The 17,375-nt window shown below is 44.5% G+C and overlaps 1 protein-coding gene across 1 annotated transcript in view; it reads right to left on the bottom strand.

Annotated features, from left to right (window-relative positions):
• The window catches only part of Prkce (protein kinase C epsilon), a 487,170-nt gene that overhangs the window by 301,339 nt on the left and 168,456 nt on the right, over positions 1-17,375 (bottom strand). The window contains exon 2 of the mRNA XM_027934598.2: positions 8,515-8,578. Within this exon, the coding sequence (XP_027790399.1) occupies positions 8,515-8,578 (64 nt within the window). The remainder of the gene's footprint in view (positions 1-8,514; positions 8,579-17,375) is intronic.

Here is a 17,375-nt window from a genome sequence, read left to right as displayed (position 1 = left end):
ACAGAGATACACATGCACACACACACATATGAAAGCATATCCACTTAAATATAATCCCCAAGGGATCCCTATTTATATTTTTCACCTCTGTGCCCTCATCATTGAGTAGAGTAACTTACATAAACAGGTGCCTGATAAATGAATGAATGAATGAGTGAGTGAAAACATAAATCAAATGTATTTCTGAAAAGTTCATTTTGATTAACCAAGTCCTAACCCTCCTTTATTTGCTCTTCTCATTGGATGGATCACTGGTGGGCAGTAGCTCTGATTCAGTGGAAAAAAGGATAGCTATCACTACTTGTTCAGGATTGTTGTGTGGCTCCAATGGGACCCTGTGGGATGAGTATTAGTGTTATTTACTGACTGCCCACCCCAGGGAGAACCCTCAAGTGGAAAGGAGTCTTCTTGGTGGCCCCACTGCAAGCACATGTAACACCAAACAGCTTAAACACACTACTGTGTTTAGTGGCCTATTGTTTGCCTCCTTCTACCAGCATCTTGAGAGCAGGGACCATGTTCATTATTACCTCTATGCCTCTAGGATCTTGTATAAATCAGATAAGAAAACAAGCAGCTCTTCCATGAAGGAATTGAGGATGGAGGGGAGGCAGAATAAACCATTCAGAGACATTTTTTCTCACCTGTGTGCACCTGGGCATGTATATACCCTTTCCACGGTTTACATAAGCTCACACCAAAGGTTTGCAATGAAGGACCAATGTTAGCCCCTTGATTGATGATGGTGAATGCACTTGATTGTGAAAATGTGAATGTTTCAACAAAGCTAGGTAATAAGGAACATCAATACAACTGTCAGCACTGTCCAATTTTCAGTAGATAAAAGAATAGAATAATTGGTACTGAAAGACAACTCTCTAAATTAGGTTAGATGAATGGAAATACCCCTTTCTTTTAAGCCAAATCATGAGGACATTAACAATGGTAAAAGATTAAATTATAGGCCACTTTGGCCAAATATGATCTGACCTGCAAACATGAATTTCCCAAAACAATATTCTGTCAAAGATGCAGAAATGATATATAATAAGACAACAGAGACAGTATGAGGGAAACCCGGGGCCCACGTCCTGACAACAGGTCTGTTATAAACCCACCCTTTCTACAAGCTTATTTCTTCCACATGACTATTCCTTCTTCAATTACTTCATTAGTAAAACAGGCATGCAGTCAACAGAAAATATATATTCATGCTCCCATAATGGCAGGCGGGAAGGAGGCCCTAGCAGTGATCATAAAGAGCTCTGCTCTCCAAACACTCCTGATTCAATTCTGTTTTTCATCTGCTAATGGTTGGCATTTGGTGTTGTTAACCATGGATGATTCATTTCAGAGGAACTGCTGTGCATCTAGAGGCTATTTGGAAGGAAATGAGAGTTTCTTGGCTTATTGCTCATCAAGCATTTTAGCAATGTCTCTTTGTAACATTATAAACTCCTTGACAGGGGCTTGGTGCTCACTGTTTCCAAGCTGGCTCCCCATGTCTCATCTGGTGCCTATGGTCACTTCTAGGAATAAACATTTATTCCATCAAGACAAGGAGGGAGCCCCAAATGTGGAGACTGGAGGATCTGCTCGCAGTGTTTGAGTACCAGTGGCAACAAGCAGTTATACTGGGCTGGAGGTGGGTAAGGGAATGTGGGGTACCTATTGTAAGATCGTACATACTGTAAGATCCATATTATTGAACATCTGCATTTTTAATTTTCTTGTTTTCTGTTTCCATGTACTACTAGAGAAGCTGACATATCCATGGATGTCTGGCAGGCCTGTGGGGTGAACAGGACCAGAATCCCTTGCCTAAAGCACATCACAGAGAGATGGATCAGCACCTTGGAGCTGGTGCCTGGTACTGAAGTTCCCTGCTTGGGGATCTGGAAATTCTCCTTCACCTCTCAGGTCATGTTTCTTATTAGAGACTGGACAGAACTTGAAAGGAGAATGCACAGGAGTATCCAGGCTTGATTTAGGGACTCCTTAGAAAGACCCCCGAAGAGGAGAATGCTGGGATAGGGACTCTATGGAGTTGCTAAGGGGGCAGAGAAAGATCACCCCAAGAAAAGGCCAGAAGAGATGCCTGGGCTTGACCTTCTAAACACCTCAGTGCCATTCCTGTAACAGGTGCTCCACCCAACGTCCTAGGCTTGATCGACTTCGACCTGGAACACTTCTCCTCCTTTGGAAACTGGATAGGAGAGAGGCTTTGACCAAGAAGTTACACCCAGAACAACTGCCTTCAAACACAGATTAATCATTTATGGCATTTCATTTGCTTGCTTTCCCAGCATGAAATTTCCTGCCTGCAACACCGATGGCTGTCTTTGTTTGCACACATTCCATCTATTTAATTTATCATGTCTACCAGCCATTCCTAAAAACAAGAGCCTTCAAGTTATCTCGGATGATGAGACAGGAGTCCCTCCACTCAGAATGGCCTCTCCATTTCTTCCATGATTACCCAGCCTCTCTTTGCATTTCCAATCCAAGCCCTGCCTCTTCCTGGAAGTCTTCCTGGATTCCAGTTCCAACTTACGGACATCGTCTTGCATTGCTCTCTGATACTTTGTTCCTGTGAGTCCTGGATTCCTCATGGAATTGCAAGTTCCTTGAAGGCAAGCACCATGTTTTATGATTCTTGTGAGTGCCAGCTCTCATTTTCCACTTATCTTCCTGCTTTCCATCCCCCCAAACCCAGCAAGACAACAAGCTGGGCACATTGGTTCAAGGACATTGGTGACTATTGTTCACTTAAACAAATGGTTCCTTTTAACTGCCTGGTAACCAGACAGCACTGGATTCAATAATATAGAAATCAGGAGAAAAGAGACAGAATTGTTATAAACTGAAGTTTAAGTAGGAATCTGAGAGATGCTATCTACATATATCCTGCCCATTGGCAGAGGCAGACTTCCAGCTGGAGGGCAGGGCTCTGATCCCTCCTGTCAACCCAGACTCCAGAGGCTTTAATGAGAAGGGAAGGTCAGTAGGAAAGATCACTGTCCTGCTTGAAATCAAGTCAGGTCTAGTTTCAGATCAGGATTTAGTTATGGACCCACATTACAGAGAGTCTCAGAAGCACCCAACCTTTCCTGTATCAGGCAGCCTTCAACGCTAAGGGAACACACCTGCTTATTTATGAAAGGGACTCCTGGGGTCACCTTAGGATTAAAAGCTAAGAACTGTAGCTTTATATTTCTGTTAAAAGCTTTCTGAAGAAAATAAACTAAAAAAAGCATCAGGGTACAGGGGTTAAGAGAAGTGGACTTTTTCAGACAGGTACAGTCATTACTGTGCTGGCAGACCCATTATGAGGGTCCCAACCTGGAGCAGGAGCCTGGACCCTAGCCTGGAGTCTGGACCCAGCAGTTCCTCCTAACCAACCCTGTGGCCTCAGGCACATCACTCGCCCTGTTAACTTCCCATCTCCACCTGGAGCTAACACTGTCAGGCATTTGGTAAAGCTATATCTTGACATGCATGTTCTCTTTCTGGAACCATAGCTGGTTTGATCACATCTGTCTCAGTGCAACTTGAGAAAAGTCTAGAAGAGAACTACAAAGATGTGTTGAGATTTCTAAAATATCCCTTCAGAAAAGTCAAGGAATTAGATGGATTCAGTCTCAAGAAGACAGGTTTAATAACTGCCTCCAAAGAGATGAAGGGCTTTCCCCTGGGGTCTGGGAGAGCAAGGGTACCACATGCTCTCAGTCTGCACGCAGCAGGCCGGGATATAAGTCAGGCTCCAACAAGGAGAAGTTTCTGACGTTGAAGACCTAAGGACATAAGCTCAGGAATGCTGGAGAGTGTCCTTCTGGGAATTTCTTCATTTGGGGAAGGGTGAAGAAAGAGAGGATGGAGTCAAAACACAGCAAGGCCTGAACTCAGCAAAAAAGCTGACAGATCTATTGTCCCATAGCTTGCCTCTTTTTGATTCTGCCCTCTTCCTGGGTCTGATGAACATGCCCACAGTCAGAAACCTGCCCCTGAACTGTTTCCTTGAATACCTCACCTGCTGGTCCCAAGGTGACTGCATAGAACTATGCCCAACCCACTGCCCTCCCTTCTCCAGGGCTTTCAGGCATTCTTGAGCATCTCCTGTATTGCAGGGCACTGTGCCAAGGAACTGTTCTCCTCTGCTTCCTTTGGGTTGCGCTACTGGAGATTGAACCAGGGGTGCTCTACCACTGGGCTACACCCCAAGCCCTTTTTAGTTATTAAATTTTTTAAAAAATTTTGATTCACGGTCTCACCAAGTTGCTCAGACTCACCTTAAACTTGCGATCCTCCTGACTCAGTCTCCCAAATAGCTGGGATGACAGATGTGTGCCAGCCTGGCTAAGACACTGTTCTTATAGTGACCCTGCCATAGTACCTGTCACAGGTGCTATTATCCCCATTTTATGGGTGAGAAATCTGAAGCTCTAAGCTAATAAGCACAACAGTCAGGATTTAAATCCAGGTTTGATGGACTCCTAAGGCTATGCTCCTTCCCAGAGGGTAGACTGAATGCTGTCTGCTCTGTGCAGCTACAGATAAAACAAGAAGCAGATGAGTCCAGGTCCCTGCTTCTCATCATCTACTTCCACAACACACAGTCCCTCTAGAACTTGATTTAACCATATGATTGTGGTGCATATGTTTCAAAATTCTTCAAATTAGTTGCATCCTCTGCATGTTATTGGAGAAACAATTTGGCGAACCAAACATGCCAGTGAGACCTACTGTTATATCTATTGTCAGTTTAGACTCTGAAGAACTCTCCCAGATGAACCCTGCACCAGGATGGAACCCTGCACCGGATGAACCCTGCACCATGAAGGAGAGCCTATAAGTCCTGGGTCAGGCCCTGACCATCTTTCACCTGGAGGCCTGTGATCAATAAAAATTGCCATATTATTATAAAGAATAAAAAATCATACACAAGTCGTGCTATAAAAAAGTACAAAACATGAATACACAGCAAGAAACAATCATTTGCATATTTAAGAATTGCTATTTATGTTTCTATTACCTGTGCTAATTACACTTTAATTTAAATATCTGGTGACCCCAGAGCACCATGCTTATGGGGAAGACATGGGATTTTATCTATGATGAAAGCAAAACACTAAGAAGCACCTGAGATAAGGGTTCACACAAGGGCATTCTGGGAGTAGTTTTGCCACTTGGGATAATATAGGTAAAGTTTCTAGGCCTGTACCTGTTTGAAAAAGTCCACTTCTCTTAACCCCTGTACCTGTAGAAATTAGCCAGCCCTCAGCCATGAGCTCTTGACAAGTGTCTATTCAAATTATACCAAAGGACAAAATCATATGACCAGAAATGACCTTAACTGTCATCTGCCCTGAACTTCTACATCTGGGGTTAGGTTGCCTGGTTTAGCGAAAGCACACCTGGTCACATCCCATTATGGTGAACTGCACAGGACATGCCTGCAGTGGAATTTTATTAGACAGTTAGAAATCACATTATATTCAGTTACAGCGGATGGAGACACCCAAGGCTTTCTAACAGCATGTTAGCAAGAGAAAGAATCTTTTAGCATATCCTAGAAGAAGGGGGTATATTTGCACTGTCTCACCCATACACATTTCTCTGAGCTCTTTGGAATGTGGGTGTGTTGTGCAGTTTGTGCAATTTCTATGAGTACATTTTTTCCATTGATGGAGCCGGACCACTGGCCACAGGGGAACCAAAGGATGGCTTGAGACAGAATAAGAGAGAGAGAAGACTTCAGCTCTGTCTCATTTCAACTCTCTTTTCACCCTGACCACAGAACAAAATTAGAATTTTCACTCAAGAAAGGGACTTTGACAAGAGCCTGTGTCTACAGTCTATAAATCCAACAGGACCTCTGTGATGACTGTGTTTCCCCTGGGCCTTTCGCCTGTGATCCAGGTAGGGAAGTCATGGTTTCTCGTTCTCTAGGTCCTTATCTCACCCTCCCAACCCTTCCAGAACCCAAACCACCTCTGGACCAAAAGCCCTCACAATCCCAGCCACAGGGCTGGGAAAACAGGTAGGCACCAAAAATACAAAGCCCAACATCATTTTCAAAAAAAAGGATTACTGCAAGTCCATCCATTACCCACAGGAAAGACCCTGAGTCCTGGGAACAGCAGGGGGGGAAAAAAGAGTGAAAACACATCTTCTTTTCTTCAGAGCACTTTACAGATTCTGGCATGTGTCAGCATTTCTAAAGTAAACTCTATGTTCTTTAGATGAAAGAGATAAAAAGAAAATAGACTCGGAATTTAACCCAGTGAAAATTGTTTTGGCTATTCACAAGCAATAAGCCATAGAAGCAAGAAGAAAAAAAATCCATTGCTTTTGATTTATTTATTCATTCATTGTCCATCTCCTTTCCCTCTAATGTAGAAAAAAATGCCTTCTACAATTCTGCAAGTCATTAATCTTTTCAAAGAAAAAGAAAATCATCTAAGCCTGCCATGGGTTGTCCAGCGTCTTGGAACAGGAAATACATGTTTAATTAAGATTATAAAAGGAAAAAAGGGAATTGATTTTTGCCTATCAAATGTCTCACTGGTTTCTACAATTAGGAGGTCACTAAAGAACCTTAAGTCTGGTGAATTTTATCACACACTATGTTACACAGATGTTAAAAGCAGCTACAAGCCTTCACCCTACTGGTTGCTTTGTTTTATTTTATTTTATTATTTACTTATTTATTTGATACCAGGGATTGAACTCAGGAGCACTTGACCACTGAACCACATTCCCAGACCTGTTTTGTATTTTATTTAGAGACAAGGTGTCACTCAGTTGCTTAACGCCTCACTTTTGATGAGGCTGGCTTTGAACTCACGATCCTCCTGCCTCAGCCTCTCAAGCTGCTGGAATTATAGGTGTGTGCCACCATGTCTGGCATATTTATTTTTTAATTTATTGTTGTTGTTGTTGTTGTTGTTTGAGACAGGGTCTTGCTGCATTTCCCAGGCTAGCATTGAGATCCTGAGCTCAAGCAATCCTCCTGCCTCAGCCTCCCAAGTGACTGGGACTAAAGGTATGAAGCACCTTGCTGAGCTAGATTGCTTTATTTCTTAACCTGGGTGGCAAGCACGTTGGTGGTCCTTCTACTTCTCTTTAGGCCCTCTTGGAGGTCTTAAAACTTCATATGAAATATTGTTACATCCTCAAATCTTCTACAACAGATTCTATTCTGGGCTGTTCAGTGCTAAAAGCAAAGAAAGGAAGTTGGAAATGCCAAAATGTAATTGCAATAAAAAGCAGAAAGTGTATGTGCCCAATACCCAAAGGATGTTTAAAGCTTCAAAACTGTGCCACATCATTGAGATTTATTAAGAGGACTAGATTCTAGTGTCATCCTTAGATGTACACAATTATCAAATTATTCTGAACACCTGTTGAAGACTGGGCAACTAATTAGCCAAATGAAACCCATCGGTCGCCACGCTCAAGTGTGATCATTTCACCAGCTCCTTTGAATTTGCTTACATAATCTTCCCTCAGCACCAATCCCTCACCTAGAGACTGTGTATGAGGTTGTGACGCCCCAGGATTCTGGGGGAGATATTGTGAAAGGCCAGAGCTTTCCATCTAGGAGAGCTGAGTAGCCATCCTTCCACTTGGAAGACAGCCCCTAGGTTTTTTTTCCACATTGCAAAGAGGAAACGGTTACTGTCTCCCAATCTCTCTGCTGTGTTATTAACACTAATTGTTCTATACCCTGCCCAGAGAAAGCACGACAGGAAAGATGCTCCCCAAACTGAGTTTCAGTCCTAACTCCTATCCTTGTCTAAGCTGAAGTTGGTCAGGATCCCCTTGCTCCTGCCTGAATAAGGTTTAATTTTCTAGCCTTTCCTTCTACCCTGTTTGCTCAGTCTTCACCATCCCGCACAAACCCTTAAAAGGTATTAAGTGAGCAAAGAAAAAAAAAATTGAGAAAGAAGAGGAAGTAAAAAGAAGAGAGACTGAAATCCAGCTATCCAAGAAAATCCATACGCTGTCTAATCAGCCAGCAGGAGCAGCTGTTCCCTCACCCCTTATTTCTCTCTAAGAGCTGGGCTTTTGCTAGGTAAAAAAACCTGCAAAACAATCTATAAGTGCTCTAAATAAGTAAGATTCTGACGTTTAACACCTTATTTGTTTCGTTTCTGAATACCGTTAGACCAACTGGTTTTACTTCCTTCTATGGCACACACACAAACCCCACAGAAGCCTCCTGGGAGAGGCTGCCACTCCGCCAAAGCCTGCCTTGCACACAGCATGCGGAAATGCCTGTTTTATTGGCCTCATTTGGTAAGTCAGAAATCTTCCCTCTGCTCCACCAGTTAACAGATGGCGGGTCCCTTTTGGTACACAGTCGTAGCATCTTCAAAATACCCTTTTCTTTAAAGTATGCCAATTAGTTAAATATCACTGTGGTATGTCTCAGCCAAGAAGGGAAGGGAGAGACCTGGAAGACAAAGGGTCAATGGAAGAGGACACAGATGAGAAGTCACACTCTCCTACCTTCACCTGACGACCCTGAGAGATCGATGATCACATATACTCTTCCTTCTGGCTCCAGATCAATCTGCAATTAAGAAGATCACAGCGCAGGTTAGTGCATTTTGTGTGGGCAACCCAAGGGTTCCACGACATTTCCATCCCAAACTGCTGAATCCTACAGTCACAGAGCCAAGCAGTTCCTCGGTCCACATTGTGTCCAGTGAATTAGGAATGAAAGAGAATCAACATTGACTGAACCTCTACGGTGTCCCAGATGCAGTACTAGGAGATCTGCTGCATACTCCAAAGGTAGCATCTTCCAAGTGGTTCTCAACTGGGATGGATTCTGCTCTACAAGTAACACTTAGCAAACATCTGGAGATATTTTTGACTGTTGTGACTGGCAAGAGAATGCTACAACTGGTATCTAAAGGTAGAGGCTAGGAAGGCTGCTGAACACCTAACAGTGCATTGGACAGTCCCCACAAAGAATCATCCAGTCCAACGCTGCACCAATGCAAAGGTTGAAAATCCCTGTGTTATATCTCATTTGAGATAAGGAAACCGTGGTCCAGGTTCCAGGTCCCAAGATGAGTGGCAGTGCTGAGATTCAATGCCAAGAGCATCCAAAGAAACTTGTGTTCTTCATTCTATACCAACTGCTTCCAGGGGAAGAGAAGCAAAAGGCACCAGTCCTGTACTCAGAGGATTTACATCCTCATCAGGGAGTTAAGAAGCAGAGAACAGTGCTGTACCAGCTCAGTGATGAGGCACGGAGAACTGGTGACAGGCCCAAGGAGACTAAAACTGGTACAGAAAAGCAGCCTATGAAGTCTTGATGAGCAAGAAAGCCAGGAAGTTCCAGGTGAAGAAACATCATAAGCAAAGGCTCAGGAGGGTGTGTGATGCTTATGCGAGATCCAGGGGACTGCACACGCTCAAGCTGTGTGCTGGCTAGACAATATGTTTTGCAAGCCCAGATTTCTACTAAGGTTGTAAAGAGAAAGTCAATACTGCTAACCTCTTACCATTGACCTTCTCTCCCTACCCCACCTTATTCCCTCCCTGCCTCAAATCCAGCTAACTACTTCTGCTCAGCAGAAGTAGCCTGATAAAATCACATGGTGAGAGAAAAATCAGAGGGCTGGGTCTCTTGAAGTTAAGACATCTGTGCAAGGTCCGCACTCTCCTTACAGAACTGGGCCCTCCATAAGAGAGAGTAGTACTCCGGAAAGCTTGGATCACCAAGTCCCCTGGCTAGCTGCATACTCCCCCACAATCCCATCTGTCTACACAGAGCTCTAATTGGTTCATAAGTGCCAGGCTCGCTCCCCCCAACAAGCTGTGCATTCTCTGGAGGGCAGGAATCACTATCCCTCCTCTTTTATTTTTTTCCCATTGTCCCCAACAAGGAGCAGCCACACATTTAGCAAGCTACTTAGGAAAAGGCAGTCTGGTGGATACTTCCTCCTCCTTCAAGGTCAAAGTCAATTATCACCTCCTCTCTGAAGCCTTTCCAGATATGCACAGTCAGAATTCATTACCCATAGTACACCAGACATGTCCTAATCATGGCTCCTGTTATACCAACACAGTGTCCACATAGCCATCATCCTTGCTAGACAATATAATAGCCATATCTGCACCCTGCGCTCATGGTCTATTGGTCAGGAAACGCACAATACACATTCCTGAACTTAGGAAAAGGTTCTGTGTTTGGACATCCATAACCCATCCTGGGTCATTCACCCCTCTAAGCCTTCATCCCCAAGGAAGAAGGGAAGCAGTCACCACTAGACCATGAGCACCACACGTGAGTGCCTCTGAGGCAAAGAAACTGAACTTGAACTTGAACCCCTACCAACCTCTCTCACCCTACAAAAAAAATCCAGGCATCCAGAATCACTTTTAAACCCTACTCCATTGTCAGACTTTGCCTTTAATGACTGAGAGCATTTAAGGTTTCCCTCGAATTTCCATTTTTTTTTAAAGGGAACTTCCATGTCTCATGAATAAAGCCACTAGTGAGAGTTCAGGTGCTCTGTCTGGAGAAGGAATAAGGGAGTGCAGTGAGCAGATCTGCACTGCCCCCAGGTATCCCACTGGACCTGCTTACTGAGTCTCGGATCCAGATGAGAACCAACCAACAAATTGATGATTCCATGAGATAACTTTTCTCATCCCTTCCACCCTAAGAGTCCATGATTCTAAGTTTATGGGTAAAGAAAATGTTCCCCATAACTCTCACCACTAGTACTGGCCCCACCACAAGTCTTACCCAGCCCCTGCGCTGAATTACAAACAGGAAAACCAACCACTGGCCCTAATGAACAGAGCCAAACCAGAATCATGTCCCTGCCAAAGTTCAAAACTATCAGGGGCCCTCTTGCCCCCAAAGTATGGAATTTAAATAATGTATGCCTTTCGTAGATTAGATCATCCCTCCCAACCCCGCCAGCAAAATGAAACACTTTCTCATATCCTCCAAGTCAAAGATTTCCCACGATTGTGGCCTTTATGGGCAAAATACAATGCTATCTGGGAAAAGCAGGGAGGAGGACAGCACAGGAACGAGATGGGTGGCGGGGCCTGTCCGGAGGCAGGCAGTGAGCCTATCTTTGCAGAAGGGGAGTGAGAACTTGTGGCTGGGAGGACCAGTCATTGACAATCAAACGTATTAGGATATTAACGTTCAAGATAGCAATCAGAAACCATTCGAGCGCCCTACTGCTGCCTTGGGGCTGGTGAACTGCATTTCCCGACAGAAAAATAGAAATTAAGCTATTAAACATGCCAAAAGCAACAAAGAGCTTTGCAGCCTGGGCAGATAGCCGCTGAGTGCTGGCCAAACCCCAGCAGCCAAGTGAGGAGGCTCTGAAAATCCATCTAGGGAGGCGGGACCTCCATGGTGATGACTGGAGGGGTCGCTGAGCACAAGGGGTGGTCAAGAGCACGGGGCAACTTGGTTTCATCACAAATTCTACTCAAGATCATGTGGCCTGGATAAATAAAGCAATGTAGGTGCCCAGCCCTTGCACAATCCTGAAAGCTGTCAATGGGCAACAGTGCCCAGCACTGGCAACACATAAAAGCAGACCCGCCACCTCCTCCAGCCATTCCCAGGGTTAGTTCTGAACCCGCTCTGTGCTCGGGGTTCCTCCCAGTTGTTCCAGCGCAGCCCTATTCATCAAATCTTTTGAGACCTTGTACCTTTCTTTGACAGTCTTCCAAGTTACCATCTCTGTTTTCTTTGACAATGATCTTATTTCAAGCTACAATGCCTTTGGCTATCCCTCCATCCAGGGCCAGAAGCCAGGCAGGCAAACACAAGGAGACAAACACAGCCTTTGGCATCAGACCAGAGTTGAAGCCCAGTGTTGTCCCTTCTGAGTGTCCCACTGAGTGGCCTCTACCAGCCTCAGCTTGTTCATCTGCAAAATGGATCATGTGAGACATGTGCAGAGCACTCAGCATGCAAACGTTAGAGTGCGGTGGGAGAAAGTAGACTCGTGGGTGGCCTGAAGTGAGCAAGTACCCTCTGTACTCACTGCCATTCTGTGATGTGGAGCTAGTAACAAGTCCCATGTCATTTGGGCTATTGTGAGGGTCAATGAGATCATACAGCAAAAGAGTCATGACTGCTGCCTTTGTTATTCAGAGGCCCAGACTGCAAATATTGGGCATCTCAGTCCAGTGTTCTTTCTACTACAACCAACTTGCCCCTAACAAAAAAGGCTATTTTCTCGCCCCAAGTTGATATCATGACATATTCTTCCAGGACATCTCGTGACTCTACAGATATGTTGAGAATATCAAATACAGTACCAAGGTTAGAGTCGTGGAGGGTACCTGACTATTTTCAAAGCCCTTCACATACCTTAGTTCATTTATTCCAGACAATTAACCTATAAGGCAACAGAGCGTTCTTAGAGTCATCCTACGTATGAGAAAGCTGAGATGAAGGAAGGTAATTGGCAACTCTGTTCCACAGTGTGCCGTGAGGGGCACGCCAGCTGCACAAGTTCAGGGAGCATCTTGCACACCCTGTCTCTGGGAATGCGTCCCCTGGAACTGCGCAGCCTGGAGGTAATGGGCAGGGTCTAAACCCACACCCTCAGCTCCTGGCTGTTTCTCCCAGCATACCACACCTGCTGGGCGGGAACTCTGCCAACAGGGAGCAAAAGCTGAAGGCCTCGCCTGCCCACGAGCCCCGGGCTGCCTGCTCAGTGCAACCTCAGTCCCAAGTGATCCACAGGTGTCTGCATGCCTGGGTTTCAGGGGCCATTGGGTTCAAGGGAAGAGAGGCCAGAAACTCAAAGTCAAGCTTCCTCCTAACCACAAGCTCAACTTTCACCTGAAACCACGAAGCAAACCTTTCCCCAGGACAGACCACGGGGACACACGCACCCAATTTGAGTTTTGCTTCCCTCTCCAGCTGTCCTCAGGCAGGAAGCTTGGAGACACGCAAAGTCGCATCAGAAAAAGAGAATCCAGAAAGGAGAAGAAGGAGAAAGAGAGGTTTGCACTGGCCTTGTTCCACCGTTGAGGTCCCGGATCTTTGAATGTTTGTTTCTTTTTCTTTTTCACTCAGAGGAGGGTGGGGAGTGAAGGAGGAGGTGGAAAAGGAGCCATCAAAAGAGACTAAGGGATTCTTTCCCAGAGCAGAGGACCCATGGCCCAAGTCCTGCACCCCCTTCACTGCTCCCACACATTGGGCATACTGCAAACCCAAGACAGCCTGGCACAGCAGAGGTGAGCCAGCAGAGCGTGGGACATTCACATAGCAAGTATGGAGGCCCAAAATGTGGCAGCTGCTGGTGGTGCTGATTTTTACGTTAGCAGCTGATTTAATAAAAGACTCTTCATTTGGGGAAGAATTTGCTACTTCATTAGTAGAGCGCACTGACAGGTCAAAAGGCAGAGGGTAAACATGTAATGCAATACTTTTAGGGTTCCACTCTGATAACAGGCTTGAAATGGACTACTTTTCATAAAATAAAGCAGGGAAGAGGACTATTTCTTTCTCAGACCCCTTTCGCTGCAGGGCCAAGACATTATGCGTGTTAGTGTATATCCCGGCAGGGCAGGACCTGTCTGTTCAGCACAAAGGAGAGACCTTATACGTACTTGTGCATATTGCACAATGAATGAATGAATGGCCTTATTTTACTTCAATAAATTTAAAAACTGGATCTGCACAGGTGAATCATGGAGATGATTTACCTGCGAAGCCATCAACCTATACACAAAGGTTCACAGTAGCTTCATTCCTAACAACCCCAAACCGTCAGTGACCCAAACATCCTACAACAGGTACATGAATGAGCGAACAGTGCTGGAATGGAACTTTAGTCAATTATACCAAAAAATGATCTAGAGACACCAGAGAAAATGGATGCTAAGCCAATTCCACTTGTGCGATGTCCTAGACTAATTTATATTTCAAAAAGCTCATGGGAGACCCCCTGGAGTCAGAGGTAGCCGTGACTACCAAGAGACACAGGGGACACTTTGGGAGGTGACAGAAGCATTCTATTCCTTGGTTGTCAGGGTGCTTAGTGAATGCACCCACTGGCAGAGAGCAACAAGCTGCACTTCGTTAAATGTAAATGACATCTCAATGAGCCTTTTTTTTTTAAAGAAAAAAAAATGAAGTCCTCATTTCACATAAGGATTCCGCCACAAGTTTCCTTTAAATAACAGATCATCTTCCCACCCTCAGAGCATTTAAAATCTCATATTCCATTTTTAAAAATAAAAAGACTCATTCAGAGTTTTTCAAGAGCACATCTGTCACACAACATAATGCACACCTACCCGCGTGGGCGCGCACATTCACACAACCACCCACGTGTGCAAACACATTCACAGGCACACAGCTCAGCCACCTTCTCATGTCGGCTGTGATCAAAATACAATAATAGCAGGAAAACACTTCCAAAATGTAGGTTCAAGAGTCTACTGAATTACTTCACTCTGTCTCTGTGTGTAGATCTGTGTTTCCTTGTAGATAAAACAATTAGACCAACTGCTTTATAACGTTTTTTTTTTTTTTTAATGACCTCAGTGACCTAAATATTTATGAATGTCGGACTGCTTAGATAAGTTTTGGTACATCGTAGGCATCACAATACAAGTCCTGAAAAAGAATGAAAGAGATCAAACTGTACTGACATTATAGAACCTATCTCTGGGGTGTACTAAGTGGGGGTGGCAGGGTGGGGAAGCAAGGGACAAAATGTTTGTTTTGCTCTTCAGCAATGGGGGTATGTGGGTGTACACACACACTTGTTCTGAAGACAAACTGTCTCTGGGAGGAGCCCTAATCAATAGGAAACAGAGGCTGCCTCAAGAGGCAAACACTACAGAATGAGAGCAAGAGAGATCAGGAGAGGAAGCTGATTGTTAACCTTTTTGAACCATTAGGAGGCTGAAGCAGGAGGATTGCGATTTTGAGGCCAGCCTCAGCAACTTAGCAAGGACCTAAGCAACTCAGTGAGACCTTGTCTCATAATTTAAAAATAATAATAATAATAATAATAATAATAATAATAAAAGGGCTGGGGATGTAGCTTGGGGTAGAGCACCTCTCAGTTCAATCCTTCCTATCAAAATAAATAAATTAAAAAAAAATAAATTAGAAGTATGTTCCAAGATAACCTGTTACAAAGTTTAAATTAATACCTTTTTTAAAAAAAACAAAATGTCCCTTTCACTTGGCAGCTGTTTCAAACTTCCAACCCCCCCGCCCCCTTATAGAATGCCCCCTGGCATCTGGCTGGCAGATTGCTTTCCCATCACCATCAGAACCAGCTGAAGTCATAGAACCAGCTGAGTTGCATCCATCATCTCTGGGGAAACTCATGTTTTCTGGACCAGAGGCCTGTGTTCCACACCCTACCTTTCAATGTGCTGGAGAAGGAGCAAATTCAGGTTAGCACCTGCTTTCTCTCTTCAGTGGGGCTCTCAGAAATGGTCCTGAAGAGAGATGGCTCTCTCTGATGATGAAGGTAGCTAAAAAACAACTTCATGCACAAATGCCCTCCTGAGCAGGGAAAACACAAGAAGGTGCCAAACCTAAGGTGGAGAGTGTATAATGGTTTACAAAGCATCCTCCGGTCTGGTCACTGGATAGTGTTTCTACCTTCTTGGTGGGAAATGGCAGGACAGGACTGTGTACCTTAAGAGGAGGCAATGAGCACAAACCGCAGGAAAATGTAGCCACTTCCCCCAGACATTCAGAAGAGAAAAACTCCCTGCTCTCAATCTGCACTTTGCAGTTTGCTTTTTTTGTTTTGGAACGGTCGCTCTCACGGGGTGTATTTGGATGTGTGTTTTATTTTACATTTCCTATGTTTTATGCGAAGCTGGTGTATCTCAGCGGTGGAGAGGAGTAGCTTTGAAGCTAGTCGACTGGGGTTCAAATCCCAGCTCTTCCTATTATAAGCTGTGTGGCACTGGCTTTGATTTCCTCATCTGATAGATTGAGAATGTCACTATGATGATAGGGAAAATTCAACAAGATGGCAAAGCTCTTGGAGCGGTGCCTGACATACAGCTTGCTGCCCACAGCATTAACTGCCAGGTCATTGTTATTATTTCCACCCAAACCATGAACACCTCGACAGCAAAACCACATCCTCCTTGAGGGTTCCACAGTTCCTGATCCAGAGATGGTCACAAGGCAGATAATCCATAATGAGGCCCAAGTGGAACTGAAGGAATCCACATGGAACAGAGGCAAACTCACTTAGCAGCTCAGGACTTGGCAACAACAAACATGTCATCTTTGTATCAGGACTCTTCTGTCTGATAACATCACAATCTAGCAGAACCTTTCACCAATGGCTGCTCACAAAGATGACTCCCTTCAAAATCCAACATATTGTCGTTGTTATCCAGCCCTTTGAGTTTCTCAAAGAGATTGTTTTATTCATAATGAGCATCACAGTTGTGATAAACACCCTTTACTGAGCACTCTACATGTGTTACCTATGCCAGGGAGGAATATCCTTATTCCTAAGAGCTGCATAGGTGACAAGACTGAGGATCAGAGATGGAAATAACTTGTCCACCTTCTCGTGCTCTGAAGAAGAGCAGTGTGGATGGAAGCAGGACTCTCCAACGCGAAACCCAACACTCCCGACTGGTACCCTGGAGCTTGGCACCTGCCCAGCAAGCAGCAGGTGCTCCAGGAGACTGTGAAAGAACAAATTGTAGCTGTTCCTGGGGCCCATGCTGTGTGGATAATGATAACAGAGTTGCTTCTTGGACACATGAGCAACAAAAGCAAAGCCCTCCTGAAACGCTGGCTTAAAGCACACCAAACCCACAAGCAAGACAGCTGGGCAGCTCAGACTGAGCACAGATGTGATGCAGGCTGCCCAACCTCGGGGAATAAATGGCCTCCGGGGACCATTCCTGGATGGCGATATTCTGTACATCAAGTCCTATTTGCCATTGCTTCTCTTCATATAGTTGGAGCCATTTTATAAAAATTATGGAAGCATGAAATTTAAGAGTCAGAATCAACTTTGAACTGACTTGGTTTAGGTGCGCAAAGAAACAAAACCAGGGTAAATAGTTTTCTTTTGCCTGCAAAACTAGCCAAATTTTCTTTTGGACTATGTATTTATATGTTATTGAGTAATTAAAATATAACCAAAACTAACTATTGTAATGTGTTTGGTTTTAAGAAATCAAAAAGCTACATGTCTCCCTGTGATGATAAGCAATAGTTCTCTGTCCCACTGGTCCCCAGAGGGAACTGATTTTAATAATTCCTACTTGGGATTTGCTGGTGGTTATTGCCATGCTCCTAAATAAAATGTTTTTACCTCAATTTCCTGATTTCTGTCTTGCTCTGCAGCTAAGATAGATGA

The sequence above is a fragment of the Marmota flaviventris genome, chromosome 14 (genome assembly GCF_047511675.1).
Source record: "Marmota flaviventris isolate mMarFla1 chromosome 14, mMarFla1.hap1, whole genome shotgun sequence".
Classification (NCBI taxonomy): Eukaryota; Metazoa; Chordata; class Mammalia; order Rodentia; family Sciuridae; genus Marmota; species Marmota flaviventris.
The sequence above is the reverse complement of the archived record's forward strand: the minus strand, read 5'-3'. Positions and strand labels throughout refer to the sequence as shown.